The following is a 19,418-nucleotide window of genomic DNA, read 5'->3' on the forward strand; positions in this document are numbered from 1 at the left end:
GGGAAGATTTTTTTTTTATTGTGCACTTCGATAAAAAAGTTGAAATGTTGAGAAAAAAGTCAAAATGTCAAGATTAATGTTGAAATACAATTTCAAGAATAAAGTCGAAATGTCGCCTTTTTTCTCAACTTTTTTCACGAAATTTTAACTGTTTTCACAACATTCGACTTTTTTTTCAAAATTGTACTTGAACGTTGTCGAAATGTCGAGATTAATGTTGAAATACACTTTCGAGAAAAAAGTCGAAATGTCGAGAATAAAGTTGAAATACAATTTCAAGAATAAAGTCGATTTCACCTTTTTTCTCGACATTTTGACTTTTTTCTCGACATTTTGACTTTTTTCTCAACATTTTGACTTTTTTCTCGGCATTTCAATTTTTTTTTCAACATTTCGACTTTTTTCTCGAAATTGTACCTCAACATTAATCTCGATATTTCAACTTTTTTTTCTCGACATTTTGACTTTTTTATCAAAATTGTATTTCAACATTAATCTCGACATTTCGACAACGTTGAAGTACAATTTCAAGAAGAAAGTCGAAATGTCGAGAATGATGTTGAAATACAATTTCAAGAATAAAGAATACAATTTCGCCTTTTTTATCGACATTTCGACTTTTTTCTCGAAGTGCATAATAAAAAAAAAATCTTCCTCCTCTAAAATATTATTTTTATTTTTTCCTGCCTGGCCCTAATACTCTTCCGTAGAAAGGAGTCAGAAAAACAAAAAAAAAAAAAAAAAAAAAAGGTCAAAGCACACCGAATAGTACACAACACACATTTAAGATGTTTTTGCACATGACATCCGCCTTAAATTTTGTCAGTTACAGCATTACTAATGTGTGGCAAAATCTTTCTGTGACCTGTATTGTGTGGTGCCTTTCAACTCTGGACTAGTCCCGGTCCGAGGATGTCCCGAGGGCCGGGGGTGAGGCGGCGTCAGCTCGCCCCGGACGTGTGTGTCACAGGGCCGCTCCACTGGGCCGCTCCACTCACCTTTGGGCACCGTCTTTCGGGAGGCCTAGCCCTCCCGTACTCTTTATCTACGGAAGAGTAATAGATCCATGCAGGAGAAAAAATATTTGAAAGGGGAAGAATTTTTTTTATTGTGCACTTCGAGAAAAAAAGTCGAAATGTTGAGAAAAAAGTTGCAATGTTGACTTTTTTCTCTAAATTGTACTTCAACATTATTCTCGACATTTCGACTTTTTTCTCGACATTTCAACTTTTTTTTTGAAATTGTACTTCAACATTAATATCGACATTTCGACTTTTTTCTCGAAATTGAACTTCAAGATTTCGACTTTTTTCTCGACATTTCGACTTTTTTCTCGAAATTGTACTTCAATGTTAATCTCGACATTTCGACTTTTTTCTCGAAATTGTACTTCAACATTAATCTCAACATTTCAACTTTTTTCTCGACATTTTGACTTTTTTCTCAAAGTGCATAATGACAAAAAAACTACATTTTTATTTTTCTCCTGCCTGGCCCTAATACTCTTCCGTAATTTATCAGGTCATGTCGTCAAGAGGAGTTTTCTTTTGATATTTTCCTTTCGAAATACAGATGCTCAAATGTAGAGAATGTTCTCATGCTCTTCCTGTAGACGGATGTAGAGATGTCTTTGATGGTTGACTATTGTACTCTTTTGTATCTCTTCCTACACACTGCAGTTTGAAATTCACTGAGCCAGGTCTTCACCGTTTAATTTTATAAATAAAACTGAGTGTCAATCTGTCAGACGCCGCCGCTCTTTGAGGTCTCCACCGTTTTCTGAGATGATGATGGCGTGTTTCAAGCTCGAGCATAAGCCTGGTGCCCCCCGTGTGTTTGAGCTGTCTCTCCAGCAGTCTGGGCTAGCAGTTCCAGCCAGGAGATGAAACCCCCCAGAAATAGCAACGGAGGCAGAGCTAAATACAGAACAGAGCTGAGTGACAGCCCGGCCCAGCGAGACGCTTGTTTGAATGCTTTCTCGAGCCATTATCTCAAACTTCACCTTGCCGTTTCATGTCGTATCAGACTGGTGACGTGGAAACCACGCTGGCATGGGAAAAACAAGTGTTACGTCAGCGGGTTTGAACCCTGTGAAAGTTTCCCCTCCTCCACCACTCCTGTCCCAGAGAAGAGAGCGCCCCTGCTGAGCACCAACGTGTCATTTGCACACCAGAGTTTCACATGTTTGAACTGTATCCATATGCAGAATATGTGCAAAACAGTTGGCCAATCTCAAATGTAACTACCTGTCATTCCAAAAGTCCAAGTACAAGTGGAACGAAATTCCATTGCCACTGGCTCAAAGCAAGCAATTAAAAAAAATATAAAAAATTAGAACAAAAACTCTAAACACTAAAAGATAAGGACACTAGGCTAAAAACTAATACGCTGCGTACTCAAAAGGGCATAAGGATATAGAGATTAAAGAGCTTGGTGCAGGACTGTAGATTGTACATTGTCGAGGGTAGACAGGGAACGGGTTCTGTTCATTTAAAAGTCTTATGCAGTGGGGGAAAAATATATGCCTTTTGATTAAAATAATGAAATATTTGGTTTAGAAAAGGGTTTTATTTCAACACGATCAGAATGTTCTTCTCTGGGGGACATTCAGATTCAGATGACTTTATTGATCCCTTTGGGACATTGACATCCCCATCTCACTCACACAGCACTGTCATATACAAATCCAACACCCCAAAACCAAACACCCATATAAAGATAAAAAGATTAATAAATAAATAAAAAGTGCGGTGCCATAAATAGAATTATTAGATTAGATTGTCCTTTATTTCTCCATCAATGGAGAAATTTATTTTGTGCAGCAGCAGTACACTCAACGCACACTTGCAGGGAAATGGTAAAAAAGTGAAATATATATAATTACAAAATATAAACAGTATATACATTGAAATGAAAAATAAAAAGTAGTGCAGTACGAGAAAGAAAGAAAAACAGTGCAAAAAAAGCAGGATGTTGACGAATGTTAATTAATGGATAGAAAAGAAATGCGTGTTATGTAATATTGCACAAGTTATTGCACTGTCCTGGTTATTGCACAGTTATTGCACACTGACTGACCCCCCACATTTCTTCAGTTCTTCTTGGCCCTTCTCCCCCCCAGTGAGGAGTTGAACAGTTTGATGGCACGGGGGACGAAAGAGTTCCTAGGTCTGTTGGTTTCCACTTTATGGCTTAAGCAAGATGATGATGATACGGCTCTAAAGGCAGTAATAAATGCTCTGCTCGCCTGCCTGCAGCCGGCTCCCCCCCCGGGCTGGGGTCCTGCAGAGGCCATGGGAGCAGGACATCATGGGCAGAGCCAGCGTCCAGGAACCCACCACAGGAACACAGGAGCCATCTTATTCTGGGATGTCAAACACTCGGGAGCACAACAGCATCACAACCTGACATGATGCACGGTGCAAATAAAGGTCGGCTGATTGGAAGAAAGTAACGACTCCACAAACTGTAATCAACAGAAATGACCCCAAAGCAAGACATCCTTGAAGGGACTCAGGGAGAAATACTGTTTCTGCAAAACATGGAAGACAAAAGACATGATTGTGGATTTTAGGAGAGCCGGGGTTAATTCAAATAGTTTTCCCACAATGGGAGAGGAAGTGGAGGAGCATAAATACCTCGGTGATCACCTGACTGACTGGAGATGCAGCTCTGATGCTGTTTATAAGGACGGACGGAGCAGGAAAAGACTGGAACAACATTCTCTGTGACTACCGATATAAATGTACCACTCTTCACCGGTCTCATGTCACCCAAACCAAAATGTTTGAGATGGGATATGCAGACACAGACACCTGCACTGATGAGTATTCCCCCCCCCCCCGGACCTGCTCACCAGCTAGTACAGCAGTACCAGAGACGCTCACCTATCCTGACTTACAGAATCCCTCCATCCATCTCTCTATTTGCTCTGTAATCCTACAGAAGTGGAACCTTCCACCTAAACATCTAAATACACTCCTTATCTATCGCCAAGATAACAATCTCAGAGTGCTTAAATTACCTTTATTCCCAATAATAAAATATCTGATTTCAGTGATATCTGGAGCGCAGTCTGGACTTCTCTACAGCTGTGCACTGACTGGACATGGAGAAATAAATAAATTAGTTAAATATGAAAATGAGAATGGTAAATATAATGTTCATGATGGCAGTAATGATGATTATTAAAGTTAATGCTATCATTACTCCTAATCATCACTAGATTGAGCGGTTTGTCTTTCTCCCTGGTGGTTGTCCCTACATTATTACAGTTGCATGTTTGTCTTCTCCTTATTGGACGATCACAACTCACCCCTACAGCTCACCCGGACCCCTTTATCCCGTCACCTGCCCCTCCCCTCCCCTCCTTCAACCACACCAAACACCAGCTACAGGGAGAGATGGGGTGTGCATGGAGCCCCCACCCTGCACGCTGCATCCTTTTCCTTTTTAATGCAGTCACCTTAGATTCCGCCACATATATAAAACACGAGCAAAATGACCAAGAACAGGTTGTTCCTTCCCTCTGTGCTCCGCTGGTGTGGTGGCGCCTGCAGGGGGGTGGGGGCGGCGCAGCTGCAGGGGTGCACTGGCCTGGGTGGAGTGCGGGGGGGCTGGGGAGGCCCCCCCAGGTCCTGGGGTCCTGGGGTCCGAGCCTCCTGTTGTTGGGGGCGTGGCCGCGGCCCGCAGATGCAGGTCACGACCACCAGACACAGAAGCTGCATTCAGCTTCTCTGTTCCACATGTCTGGAACAAACTCCCAGAAGACTGATCAGCTGAAACTCTCAGTTATTAAAGTCCAGGTTGAGGACTCACCTGTTCTCAGTTGTTTTGAATAAAGCTCCAAATCTGAACTGGTACATTTAAGCTAGAGTTTCAGAATTTGATCATAGTTTAACTACCGATTTTATCTATTGTTCTTTTGTCTTTTTGTTTAGATTTTAAAATCACGCTTTTTATTTTCTGCTACTTGATGTTTTAATGTCTCTGTAAAGCACTTTGAGTCACCTTGTTGTTGAATTCTACCATACAAATACACTTGCTTTTTAAACACACACTTCAAGGCCTAACAGAAAAGTGGTAATTCAGCGGTAAATTCACATCAGTGCATAATTCTACTTCTTTCAGCCACATTTGAAAACCCGTTATCTAACTACTACTATTTAACTACAAAATTAACAACGGGATAATTGATAGTATTTAGACCTCAAGAGACGTGTGCAGACGGTGATAATGACTACCGACGTTATGATGCACCACGTGCAGCTTGAGACTCTACAATCAGCCGAGTTTGACCGTAAAAAGGGAACTAACACCACAAAACCTCCAGAGACGGCCGTCTGCAGTCCTGCACCTGCTGGGTTGCAACGCAGTAACTGACTATTGATCAAGTATTGATCATTTACTGAAATTGGTTTTATTCCATGCTGAACCAAGAGATATTTCATGTCAACATACTGTATACAAATGAAACAAACTGAATATTTTAATAGCATGTGAAACAGCCAGAAGTGCATGAGCAACAAAGTGCAGTAGAATAACGGAGTGACACTGCACAGCCCATAAACACAGCGAGGATTAGTCCGTCTTTCACAGCTCCAGAGCGGCCAATCCAAACGTTACAAGTGCAGTACAATATACAACAATCCAGGGCCAGACCCATTATCGTCTTGGTTTTCTCCTGCACACAATTCAACCTTTACACAAAGTAGTCTTTTGTTCCCAAGACAGGAAGAGCAGCTCACTCTGTTAAGAGAAACCCAACAAAGTATTCTTCACAAGTTTTAATCCAGGTTAAGCTCAAAGGAGGTCATTATGTCCCGCTGCATGGTCATGTCAATACCAGACATCTGGAGAAAGAGGAAGAAAACCCCGGTTAACTCACACCCTTCCAACCACAGGACAACGGCTCATCTGAAGCGAGTCAAAGTACTCACGGCCTCTCGCCTGCGACGCTCTTGCTCTTTCCTGCGGGCCATGTCCCGTTCTCTGTCCACACAGGGCGGGGTGCTTGGAGACAGAGCTTCAGCGAGACATTTCTGTTTGTCTACAGTCATGGGAGGGTCCAGGAGAGTCGTTGACAGAAGGCTCTCTAGCAGATCAGAGCCCTCCACCACAGGCTGATCTGCTCTGCTGGGGTCGGACCTGTCAGAGGAAGAACAGCTGAGTTACTTAGAGTCTTACTGAAACCCTCCAAAAACCAACCATCTTCACACACTCAGTGCGGTTACATGCACATCTAAAGCAAACTATTGGTAATAATCTAACAGAGGATTAAACTGGAGGTTCAGAGAAATCCAAGTATACATGAGCGAGAAGACAAATCGATAACAGAGTGAGGTGCGTTCGACTCGGCCACACGCACGTTCACATTCTTCCGGTACAATAAGTAAAGCAAGCGCGAAGGGGGGCACGGTGGCGCAGCTGGTAGTGCAGCTGAGCAGAGGAAGGTCCTGGGTTCGATTCCCGCCAGGGACGCTGTGGGCGCTGAAGTGCGTGTTAGTTCCCCCATGACTTCAGCACCCACACCCTGGGTGGGGTTGTAAAGGGCCTTTCTGTGTGGAGTTTGCATGTTCTCCCCGTGTTCCCTTGGGTAGCTAATGGGAGCTACCCTCACAAAAACATGCAGCAGTCCTGGGCTATACATGCCCCCTCTGGCCAGCCGGGGAACAGATGGGGTGGGGAGGATCCGGCTGGAATAACGTGATCCTTCCACGCGCTACGTCCAGCCGGAGAAACCCCACCCTCCTCAGGTTAAGGAGGAGACCTGAGCTCAGTGCAGGAACTCCCGGGGTTGGTAGAGGGAGCAATGTCCAGGACTGTTACTTAGGTAGGAGCACTGGATGATATAATGGGAAGAAAATCGTGGATAAGAAAAACAAAACAACAACAAGCGCGAAGGAGGATAACAACATGAAAAGAAATGGACGCTAACGATGCAGCAGCTCCGTAAATGTCGTACATACTAAGCTGACCCTGTTGCAGGTAAGATGCAGCAAAGTCTCCCTCTTCTTCTTCTGGTACAATGTTGTTGTGATGACATATTATTCCTGCTCCCGTGGCTCGTCACTTCCAGGGCAGTGTTGTGCAAGTTCATACTTCTCATGAACTAGTTCAAAGTTCAGTTCATATAGTTTAAAAACATTCATAGTTCACCATTTTTACTTTGAACTAGTTCAAATTCGGTTCATTTCAATATTTTTAGGGTAGAAGTATGAATGAAACACTCCCCTATCCTAAAACTGTTCACCGTATACAATCATTATTGTCCTGGTGGCTTTTCAACTTTACTCTGACGCTGTAAATCTCCAACAATGTGGTCCATTATCAGTGTGTCTACCTGTTGCTGGGAAATCAAACCCCTGAAGGAGCAGCAGTGGGACTGGGGTCGTTCGGGACTGTTGGGTCTTCTTGGTCTTTCCTGATCACTTTGTTTGATTGTCAAGGACTTGCAGATATTTTTTCACACTGGACGGATGCTTTTACTCCACATGACGTCTCAAATGTGAAATTGACGAGGCAGACGCTGGGACTTGTTTTCTCAGCGCAGGTGGACATCATTTGCACACAAAGGTGAGAGTTCTACCGTCGGACTCTTTGGGAGACGATGTGTAAAATTCTCGCAGATAATCATAAGCAGATCATCACCTGACGTCTCTCTTCACTGGTCATGTAAAGACTGCACTGGGCTCGGGCTGCCGTTGGCATGGAGCTGGTGCCCGTTGCTATGCTAGTTTTTGCACTGCATTGTGGGTAATGTAGTGTGACGTCGTCAGTATTTTAAACAGTGAAGCTGAAACTCACATAATTTGAACAGTTAACATTCCAGTTCGTGATCTGCAGATGTGAACAAGTTCACGTTCAAGTTCTTTAATTGCAAATATGTTGCGTTCAGTTCAACATTCTGACAGAAATGAACGTGTTCAATGAACGCGTTCATTTAAACGGGTTCATGCACAACACTGGTCCCGGGCCGGTCAGTAGCTCGGCTAAGCGTGGGTTGGTATACATGCCGGAATAACTCTGTTTAGGACGCATTATCTGGCACTAATAGCTCGATAACAAGAGCTTCAGTTTGGCCCTGCCAAGGTGTATACAGGGCTTTTAAAACTTTAATATTGGTTGGATTAAGGCTATAATTCAACTTTCTGAGTGATGCGAACATCCTGGGGACAAAAAAAAGAAAAAGAAAGTAGTTTATACCTTTTTTGGTGTGGCTGTGTGTGGTTGAAACGTAGCAGCATTTACTCATTCACTGGAATTTCCCAGCAGTCTCTCACATTGTTGTGGAAGATTTTTGGCCGCCCACGACAACACTGCTTTAGTTCTTTCAGGTTGCAATCGTTTATACAAAGCTCTCTTAAAAAAAAAAAAAAAAGAAAAAATGTACAAATAATGCACTTCAACTTAGGTTGAAAGATGTGGACTTGATTCTCTGCTGTGCTCGACTTTCAAAAAAAGGACAAAAAAAACAAAGTTGCTGCACTGTATTATGGCCCAACATCCATCAGTGAATCATAGTTGGTCATTCTAGCCTGGCTGATGCTCATTAATAATTTTTTTAGTCACCGTTATCTAATCAGTGCAAACAAACATCCATTTAAGAATTCGGCCAAAAGGCCATTTAAAAAGGGGCGCTGCTGAGCTGAATTGAGGACTAGCAGGTGGGAGCAGACTTCACATGGAAGTATCCTGAGATGATCCGCTCTGGCTCAGTTCCTCCACCCACACTGAAGCGGTGATACATTTTTGCAAATGGGAGCCAGGTATTTTAAATGTTTTCATGGCAAAACCCGAAATTACCACTTACACCTTAAAGACAGGTAGTATTTGGTGTCTTTGACAGCTACAAATCTGAGCACCTCAGGTCTGAATCCTGGAAATTATATTATGTTTAATAAATAATATCTTTAAATCATGCTTTTTATGTATATGTTAATGTTTTTGTACATAACTGAATCTACAGGGTGTAGTTGAGTTGTGTTATATAAATAAACTTGCCTTGCCTAACAACAATAATGCGTGGGAGTTCTCCAAGGTTCAATTCTGAGGCCTATGACAATTGTTTGCATAAAATCACATGTACATGTGTATGTATTTTACATTTAAGGATAAATATAATTATCGATACGAGTATGCCAACCATGAATTGTTATATAGTACACGCCACAAAATATATGTTTAAATAGATGATAACCTTAGCATGTGTATGTACTAAATAGGTGTTTACACATTTGATTCCGGCTGGCGGCACCACTGCATTAGGATATACAGTTTAATGCACTGGTAAGATGCACACGACTTTGATCATTTTTGCAGATCTCCCATGCATCACAGCACACGAGAACTTTGGTCCAGTTTGCCTCAACCGAGACGTCTTATGGGCTCCCTCGTCAGCCTCCACGGCCGGGAGAGTGCTGCTCATTTATGTTTCAGATACCTGTCGCAGTTAAACTAACGCGGCTTATCTTCCCAGAGCCACCGGACTACGTCATCGCCCCCAGAATGCTTTAGATTATGCTTAGATTTTTAAAGCAATTACATTATTTTATGTGTTTCTAACAACATATTTTAGTATAAGAGAACAATTGTGGCTTATTAGGCCCTACAAGTCTTAATAACCGGGGTTCCTTTTAAGGTTTTTCTCCCACTAGGGGAGTTTCTACCTGCCCTTGTTTATGTAATAATTGCTCGGGGGTTCATGTTCTGGATCTCTGGAAAGTTTTTGAGTTTTGTCTCTAGCTGCCCCTCTACTTGACCACAGGAGACAGCCGGGTAGGAGACGGGGGCAGCAAGTGATCGTTGTTACCGGATGTGTTGGACGATGACAAACGGGGAGTTTAAGATGACTGATACACAACATGACTATAAAAAGGTGTGACAGGGAAACTGTAGATCCAGGGTGCAAGGCATGAGGGACTAGGGGAAGGAGAAGAGGACGATGATGATGATGATTCTTCTGGGCTGAAAACCCGATCCATACATTCGCTCCATCCAGGCTTCTCTGAGTCTAACGCATCTTGATGTTGAAGCCTGTAATTTTTTTTCGTCCCAATGTACCCATCACTCTGGAAAATTGATAATCTGGGCCAAGACAACGTGACCGGTCTCCACTGCTCCAGGGTCCAGTCTTTACTCTCCAAGCAAAGTAAGGCTCCAAAGCCACTAATTTACACTCCCAGTAGTTCCTATGACAACGCCGTGCCCTGAGTTTTGTCAGGCATCATATACGTCAAGTAATTTCTTACAATGTTTTACACGTCTAATCACTCAGAGGCACGGAACATCCAAATGTTAAGATTTATTCCTTTCACTACATGGTGGCGCTATGAGCCTATAGATCTGCTCACACAGGGACTCTCATACAATCTGAAGTTTCTGGGACAATGCACGTCAGACCTACAGTGAGCTGAATTTCATTGGGAAAAGTCAAGATTTTAACAATGCTTCAGGGTGTTACATTGGGGGGGGGGGGGGGGTCTGAGGCCTCTAGGTCAATGCTGCTACAATTGTTCCTTAATATTTTACTGCAGATGTGTTCAGTCAGACTGAAACCATATGAGAAATTTAGGCTAGATTAGATAATGTATGGCTGAGTTACAGCCAAAGAGGCCATTATTTGCCCGGGGGCCCATTCATGCTACAGTATATCCACCGCTGCTGCTTTCAGCCGACTGGACAGCAAATCCTTCTACAGCAGTTCAACAAAAAGAAAATACAAAATCCAACCATTAACTGAAAATATTCCTATTAAGTTTGGTAGCTGAAGAAAAATTTGATATAAAAGAAATGCATTTAAAAATATCACTGCATGCGTTGTGTTTGACTGGTCAGAATGAGTCACAGCAACCAATGAGATCATGGTTGACAGGGTTTGTGGCCAGTTTGATGCTGATTGGACAAAGTGTGGCATAAATATGATAATCAGGTCCACATCTCACCGCATGCACAATTTACCTGCTCTTTTCAGGAATCTCCTGTTCCCTGTTGTCGTCCATTGGTTTCCTCTTCAGTGCCTTCTCTTGTTCCTCTTTTTGTATCGCAGCCTTGCGGAACATCTGGAAACTCTCTTTGGAGGACTTGATTGCAGGAGGGGTGACCGTCGGTCTCACCAGTCTGGCCCATGAGTCGGGATTTCTCAGGGAACTATCCTAAGAACGATAAGCCACTACATTTGTCTGCATTCCCTTTAAAAGTAAGGACTGATGTTTACACCAAGAACACATTTCAAAGCTTTATTCAATGAGTTTTCTTTAAGGACGTCGTTAGTGGGGGAAATGGGGAAAAACGTTAACAGCTGTCAAATTCTGCCACCTTGTGGTCATGAAAAAAAGTACAGATATCTGGATTAACTTTTAATAATACGTGAAGTTTAGTTTAACAATTTCTAACCTTTCTTGGAAGATGTTCCTTTTCCTCTTCAGTGTTAGAACCATTTGTGCACGGCCTGGAAGTTGCTTGGATATCGGGAAAATCCTCAAGGCGTTTGAAATCTGGCATAATCACATAGGTTCAGTCACAGCACTAAAATTACAAACTGATAAGACTTTGAGACACTTACTGCTGCTGGACTCATCTTTGGCCCACAGGGGGCTGTCCTTGAGAGGGGACAGCACGGGCTGAAAGAGGAACCGTTGTTGGACTGTTATTTACATTACATCTTTATGGTCATTGTTATATAAATGAAATTGAAAGTGCCATCAGTCAGTGCTAAAAAAATAAATACTATAGTATGTAAAACATTTACACACAAAAAATAACTGATTAAAACCAATAAATAATTACACAATCCTTCATATAAGTTTATACTTTGTGAGTAGATTGAGTTTTGTTACAGTTGTAGGATAAAAACTGTCTCTGAATCGGGTTGTTCTTGTTTTTATTGCTGTGTACCGTCTGCCTGAAGGCAACAGTGTAGGGCTGGGCGATATGGACCAAAAGTCATATCTCGATATTTTCTAGCTGAATGGCGATACTCGATATATATCGATATTTTTTCTGTGCCATAATTGGAGTTTCCTCCAAAGCATTATAGCATAGCATCTCTGTTAGCTTCATTTTTTTTTCTGAGGCAAACCCTTAAAAAAACAGTCAGTTTTAATACAAAGCCTTGTGCCAAATGTCACACGGGTACCTTTATTAACAGAGGTCTGCACAATATCAAAATGTATAAAACAAATGAAATAAAAATAAACTGCCTGCATATATAGAATAAAATGCTTCTTGAATAAAATAAAACAAATATCCCTTTCCTGCATAACAATTAAATTCAAATAAACTGTGCAATTAATACAATGTAGACAGTAACAGGCAGACTTTTCCACTGAGGTTGACAGTTGTGCAAATAAAACATTAGTGCAAATCTCAAATAAAACATTTAAGTCAATTTGTCACAAAATAAGCTATATCAAAATCATAAAAAAAAAAAATATATATATATTTTTTTTTTAAATCGATATAAACGATATGTCTCGTACCATATCGCGTTTGAAAATATATCGATTTTTAATAAAAACCTTGATATATCGCCCAGCCCTACAACAGTGCAAACAGCCCTTTTAATACAGTGGTCGTCGTGCAAGTCCTCCAGTGAGGGGACATTTTTTGGGCTGTATTCACAACCCTCTGTGGAGCCTTCCTTCTAAACCACCGTGCTACCGGTGTACCACACACAGATGCAGTACATCAGTATGCTCTCTATGGAGCACTTTTAGAAAGACACCAGCAGTTTTTCCCTGATATTGAGGACCCTCAGGAAGTACGGTCTTTGCTGGGCCTTTTTTGTCAGCCCAAAGTGTTCAGGTTCCACGTGAGGCCCTGCTCAATGTGGATCCCCAGGAAATGGAAATCAGTTATCATCAGTTGCCATCATGTGAGTGAAACAAGAACTTAAAGCCTCTCTATGATGGAACCAGGTAGTTCTATTGAAGGTCTATTTGAAGAGATAAACTAGTTTAATCATATCCATGCAAGAAACTGAATAATGTGTGAGGCCTTGTCCCTGACATTTCCCATTTCTGAGCAAATGTACGTATACAAAAAAGGTGGACAATAAAACATAATATTTTAATAAGTTGCACATAAAACAGCCTTATTTCTTAAATGAAAATAAATTGGAGATAATACCTCAAATCTAGCAGAAAACCAGTCTGGCAAAACTTCAGGAGACATTGCCATGGGAGATAAAAGGGCAGACAAATCTGTCAAACATTAAGGGAAATGTTAAAAGAGATATGAACGCATTTACCGGTACATAGATGTGAAAGAGTCATGCCACACTCGGCACCAGAGTTGAACCCTGAGCCAGGAGCAGCGGCAGTAAACAGATACTCGACAGCTCAATCATATAAACAGATGGAAGTGAAGGAAGGTCTTTGGAAGCTGCTCAACCATTTGCAATGCACACGTCAATAACACCAATACCGAGAAATCAGAACCCTCAGAAATCAGAGTATTGATTCCAAAAAAGCAAAAAAGCAAAAGTGAAAAAGGTGAAAATTACCTGGGGGAGACAAAATCAGGCTGCTGAAAGTCTGGTGTGCGTCTTGATGAGTCAGAGCGTGTTTGCTTTCTGCTACCAGGGACGACGGCCCAGGAGAATAAGGCCGACAAGTGCCGACAGAAACCGATGCAGGATTACGAGCAGCATTCTGGCTCATCTGGGATTTAAGAAGAAGAAAAAACAACAACGATTCTAAATTTTAATAGTGACGCTCAAGCTCACAAGAACACCTTGTTTACTGTGGTCAAACCACAAATGCTTTTACCTTTTGGTTGACTTCCTGGACAGGGACTTTACGTTTCTGCTTCTTTGTTTGTGTCACTGAAAAACATGCACATTGATAACACACACATTAGACCTTACACCCTCTCACTGGAACATTTTACCATTAAAATGGTAATGTGTGTATTCTGTTTGGTTTTAGAGGTTTTTCTCCTGCAAGGAGTGTTTTTCTACTTATGACATTTTTCCAGGGCTCATGCTCTGGGTCTCTGAATAGCAGCTAGAGACAACTTGTATTGTAACAGATGCTTTACAAGTAAAAAGATAAATTATATACACATTCAAAAAAATTAAAGTATATAATTAACTATATCATACTAGGAAACAGTTGTATGCTTTGTGTAACCAAGCAAGACCCAAGGGGTGAAACACAGCAGTAAAGGCACCAAAGCAGGAAAGAGGGGAAGGCTAAAAGGATTTGTCAAAGGAGAGCAGCTAACCTGATTCAGAGTCACTAGAAGAACTGGAGTGTGAACTGCTGGAGCTGGAGCTGGAGGATGAGCTGCTGCATTTGCTGAGGGGTGACTGGCAGCTGTGGCCAGAAGATGCCATGACTTCAGCAGTTGCATGAATACATACACAAAAATATAAATACACTTATTGTCACATTTCTGGAAGAATTGTTAAAAGTCACACTTTTAATCAAATCCAGCTCTTGCCTGGTGGCGGCTGCTGCTTCTTCTTTTTCTTCTTCTTTTTCTTAAATAAATGCTTCTCATTGCTAACAGCAAATACTTTCCCACAATCCTTTGGTTTCTCCACCTGGGTTTTTGCTTTGGGTTTCTGTTTCCCTTCTGTGCAACACGAGAAAAAGCCATGTATTGGTTTTGAGCTAGTTGATTTTAAGTTAACCACAAATAAAAAGAAAATTTAAAAAGTTGTTAATAAAAAAAAAAAAAAAAAGGAAAGCTTGAATACTAAGATTGCTCACCCTTTCTTCTCTTGCTGCATTTCCTTAGACACTCTGCAACAAACGACTTCAGAGCTCTCAGTGTGGAAGGCTTGAGCATCTCAAAGTCAACTTCAAACTCATCTGGAGGAGACTGGTGCAGACAGGATTCCCTGCTCTGAATGATGCTGACCAGCTTACCCAGTTTGTCCCCCGGCAGCTTGTCGATGTCGAATTTTAACTGCTTCTTCTCTTGATAAGTCAGTGTTGAGACCTCATTCCCAACTGTTGCGGGCACAGTAGGATGATTGTGTCTGCCTTCATGTCTAAAAAAAGACCACACAGAAAACAAACCCTGAGCACATAACCTAGTTCAACACTAATGTAATTAGCAAAAAAAAAGCCATGTAACTGATTACAGCACTTACAAAAAAGAGCGCTTGTTGTTTGAATCTTTTTCCACAATGGATTTGTATTTGGCAAACTTCTTCTTTAGTCGAGCAAAATGTTTTTCTTTTAATCTCTTTTCCTTTTTCAGCTTCTCTTTCTTCTTTGATTTCAGAGGTTCTTTGACAAATCTCTTCAGCTGTTCACTGACACTTTTCAACTGAAAATCCAGCCAGCAACAACAATTAGTTCAACAGCACCAACATTAATGACTTGTATCCGTGCATGATACCGACCCGCTCTTCCAGCTGAGCCAGCTGAACGCCAACTTCCTCTGAACTCTCCACCTCTGAAGAGCTTTTGCTCTCAGAACTGGCTGAAGAGAGACTCCCAGTGCCGTTTCCTTTCCCATTGTCAGCTTGCTGGTGAGACACGGGGCAACTCTGTGGTTCCTGGGGAACCTTAAGATAACGTGCCTCGAAAACCTCCTGTTGATATTGACAACCACGTCTGTACAATAATATTATATTTATTCTAGCATTTTAAAAACAAATTATTTTATCATGAATTGTTAGACTGCAATGTAAGTAAACAACAATCTTCTTTACATTTCAAGGTTTTATGTAGCAGAACATTTTCACCTCATTTTGTCTTGAAACTTAAAATTGGCCAAGTATCACTCAGACAACACGACATATTACATCATATCATTATGTGATCAAGCATTTGCTTAGAAGCTCCTGACACTCTTCCCTGTTGGAAAATAAGATTGATAATCTTGGTGCTGACAGGAACCCAGGCAGAGTACCAGGAATTTCAGTAAGTATTTCACCGAGATGGTGATGGCTAAAGGAACGTATTCTACAACTACGGCGCCTTTCGTTTCTCCTCCGCTTACAAGCACAATGTTGCCTTCCTGTCACACCTCAACCATCTGCTTTTCCACCTCAGTCATGGATCATTGTGCTGTTCTATGGGTTCCTACCACATTGGTAGGAGACTCCCGGATGCTGGAGTGGCCTCCGTCTTTCCGAGTTTCATATTGAATGTGTAGCAGACAAGGAGATTATTGTGGGTTTTAGGAGGGCCAGGAGAAGTCAAAAACCATTTCCAACAAGGGAGTATGCCGGAGTGGTGGACATGCACTGCTCACGCCATCTACAAGACGGGACAGACCACACTGTACTTCCTGAGGAAGTTTAGGTCCTTTAGTGTCTTCTACAAGTCTGGAGTGTGCATCCTGCAGTCATCTGCTGGGGTACCAGCATCAGTGACAAACAACATTTTAAAAAGAGAGCATCCTCTTCACAATATACTCAAACAACTGAGGGTCCTCAGTCAGAAACTGCTGCAGATCACCAACACAGACCACCACAGGATAGGTCTCCTTCCCACAGAAATAACCATGTACAACATTCTTTTAAGAGACTTAAATCCTGACAGTTTTCTACAACATATACAATTCCCCTTGGGTCTTTAAAATGTCATTAGATTGAAAAGGTACACAAAGTACAAAAAGTTACTCTGGCCAGCCCTAGCCCTTTACTTTGCTAAAAATTCTGTCTCATGAAACTTTCATTTCACGAGGCATCTCCACCAGTACAGAGCCAGTCCCAACAGGATGAGTGCTATGCAATGATTCTTGAGGTGTCAAAGAGCCACCACTCACAACAACCAAGACAACTGCTGTCACATACTGGTTTTGGTGGTGTGTAATTAGTGGCGTTCCCAGGCAGATCTGCATCTGTTGGGAAGTCAAAGTCAAATATAGAGGAGCCAGACTAATGCTTTGTACTGAAAAGGAATAGAAATAAAGTATTTAAATGTGCCAAAATACATTTTTGTTCCATAAAACAACAGTATGGCAATCTTCATCCTAATATCTGTTCTGACGGTATTATTTTTCTCTGCTAAAAATAGTTGTTGGGATCAGTGTCCCAACCCCATGAGCCTGAATAGGACTGATGGGTATCGATTGTGTCAGGACAGAACCAGCTCCTGATCATGTATCCCTTACAAACAGGGAGGGGAACCAAACGTACCTGGAGTTTTCTTGCCATATAAACAACCTCATGTGTTGGTGGATTGTATCTGTAACAGTTGGAGAACATCAGTCGGACATCAGCTGCAAATTCCTTTTCATTTGCATATTCTCGTTGATCCATTTTTTTCTGAGGAAACAACAACAACTTTTGTCAGGAAAACAGTTATACGTGCTAATCAATCAGCATAGAACGATACATTTTACCTTGATGCTGCCTAGGTCTGTAGGCTCCTTGATGATGTCATAGTAGTCATTCAAGCCCAAAGAAACAGCATCAACGGGTGTGTAAAAGGGCCATGCATATGCGTAGTGCCTCTTGGAGAGCATCTCCTTCAGGATAGCGGCGCAGCACTTCAGCTGTTCAGATTGCTTGAACTTCTTGTCCTCAGTGACACAAAAGTCTTTGATAGGAGGCTTGATGGGCCTTCCACTGCCGGTCCTGATGAACAGATCAGAAGGTGTAGAATGCTCCCCGGCACGCAGCGCCTCAGCGTTCTTGATGACTGAGGTGGTGGAGGTCGCAGGGTCCAACTTCCTCTTCAAACCTTTTTTAATCTTGGAATTTCAAGAGAAGCAGGGACAATGAATGTACCATTTTTAAGAAAGTTCATCTACACAATATTTTACACAGTGCACAATGGAAGGCATTGCTTGATGACACCAGTAACACCATGACAACTGATTAACTGTATAAAAAAAAAAAAAAAAAAAAAAAAAAAAAAAAAAAAAAGGGGGTTTTCCCCTTTTCAAGGAGGGAAAAACAACAAAACAAACAAATAAAAACAAAAAAAGTTACCAAACAACCAACTAACCAACCTCAATTTTGCATGTGACATAATTTACATCCGGTTCAAGTCACACAAACATTCACAATCCATCCCACAAGGATGCAATGCAATGCTTACTGTTGCACTGTTTTGTGCAGAGAGCTTGGTGGGCTGGGTCACATTAGGAGGGATGACCGTTACCGTCTGCTTGACAACAACCTCTGACACAAGGGAGCGCTGCTTCACAGCACCTACATATTTTAGAGGTGAGGACAAGTTAGCAAAAGATGGAACTTTAAGATAAAAAAAAAAAGAGCAAAACAAAAAAAAAGGTAGACAAGTCAAGGACAAGCACATTACTTGAGACATTTGAGAAGTTTAACTGACATCATAGGTAAATTGAAATTTAAAATGCAAGTTCAATATTGGCACTACTTCAACAAACCTGTTTTGGTAATTTTCCCTTTCACCACTTCTTTTGAGCTGACTTTTACCCCCCTGTCTTCCTTGGGCATTTGGGACACTTTCTGCAAAAAAAACTTTTCCAGGTTCTTTGCCATAAAAACAATGTCATCTCCAGGCTGTGGGATGAAAATAATAGTAAAATGCAACATGCATGTTTAAGCTGCAGAGGTGCATTAAACAAAAAAAAAAATAAAAAACTTCTTCAGCACCAGAAAAATATAATTTACAATTATGGTTTAATGAATGTCAATAACTTTACAATATTATTTCAGGCTTTGAAGTAACAACATTGCAAGATTTCCTCCCAGCCAAATATGTGTTAAAAGCTGATTAATCTGAAATACACTTGTGTGCACAAATATTTGTCTGTTACATAACATGAGTAACAGTCTTACCCGATTGTACACGTAGCAGTTGGTAAACATGGTGTTGAAATCATTTATACATTCAGTTGCCTCCCAGTAATATCTGTTCTGAAGTCGTTTCTTAATAGTGTTCAGGTCCATAGGAGTTTTGATTATTGTGTAATAATCCTGAAAACACAACATACATTGGCAAGAGTCTTTTCTCCCAATATCAATCAAACAGGTTCAACAATACATGCTGGAGTCAATTAATTTGAGATTCAAACATTTCAGTACTAAAATGTCACCATTAGACCATAACAGCAACACATTGTCAGTTTGCATTGTTATAATTATAAATTTTACTACATACAGGGAGACCCAGGGCCACGGCATCAACTGGCTGGCGGAAAGGCCACGCATATTGATGCTTCCATAAAGCCTTAATCACCACCTTCTCCAGATACTGTAGCTGGCTGGTTACACGGCCAGGTCTCTTGAGATTCATGACCTCTGGTGGGCGTGGATTTCCACTCACAGTGGGACAGACTTTCAAGGCAGACATCCTGTTGTCCAAAATCAACGAACAGGGAAATCTGGTGAGTGCTTTTTCTGCAACTTGGACTCAATTTTCCTGATGAAGACCGGTGAATAAATGTTAAAATCTGATTCTTATCACATAAGACAGGAACCAGCTCCTTTACTGGATCAATGATGGAACTGATTTTGCAATTAA

The 19,418-nt window shown here is 41.4% G+C and overlaps 1 protein-coding gene across 1 annotated transcript; it reads right to left on the reverse strand.

Moving 5' to 3' along the window:
* Positions 1 to 5,510: 5,510 nt before the first annotated feature.
* On the reverse strand, positions 5,511 to 19,247 carry brdt (bromodomain, testis-specific). Its single transcript, XM_061738945.1, has 16 exons — positions 19,056 to 19,247; positions 18,734 to 18,871; positions 18,319 to 18,454; positions 18,012 to 18,124; positions 17,311 to 17,661; positions 17,105 to 17,233; positions 15,359 to 15,550; positions 15,104 to 15,282; positions 14,718 to 15,001; positions 14,227 to 14,340; positions 13,129 to 13,202; positions 11,564 to 11,621; positions 11,395 to 11,495; positions 10,960 to 11,153; positions 5,940 to 6,147; positions 5,511 to 5,852 (listed from the first exon to the last, which is right to left on the reverse strand). Exons 1-16 carry the CDS (start codon positions 19,245 to 19,247, stop codon positions 5,787 to 5,789), a joined length of 2,529 nt encoding a protein of 842 aa, XP_061594929.1. The 3' UTR covers positions 5,511 to 5,786.
* Between the last annotated feature and the right edge of the window lie 171 nt (positions 19,248 to 19,418).

The sequence above is a fragment of the Cololabis saira genome, chromosome 13 (genome assembly GCF_033807715.1).
Source record: "Cololabis saira isolate AMF1-May2022 chromosome 13, fColSai1.1, whole genome shotgun sequence".
NCBI classification, from domain to species: Eukaryota; Metazoa; Chordata; class Actinopteri; order Beloniformes; family Belonidae; genus Cololabis; species Cololabis saira.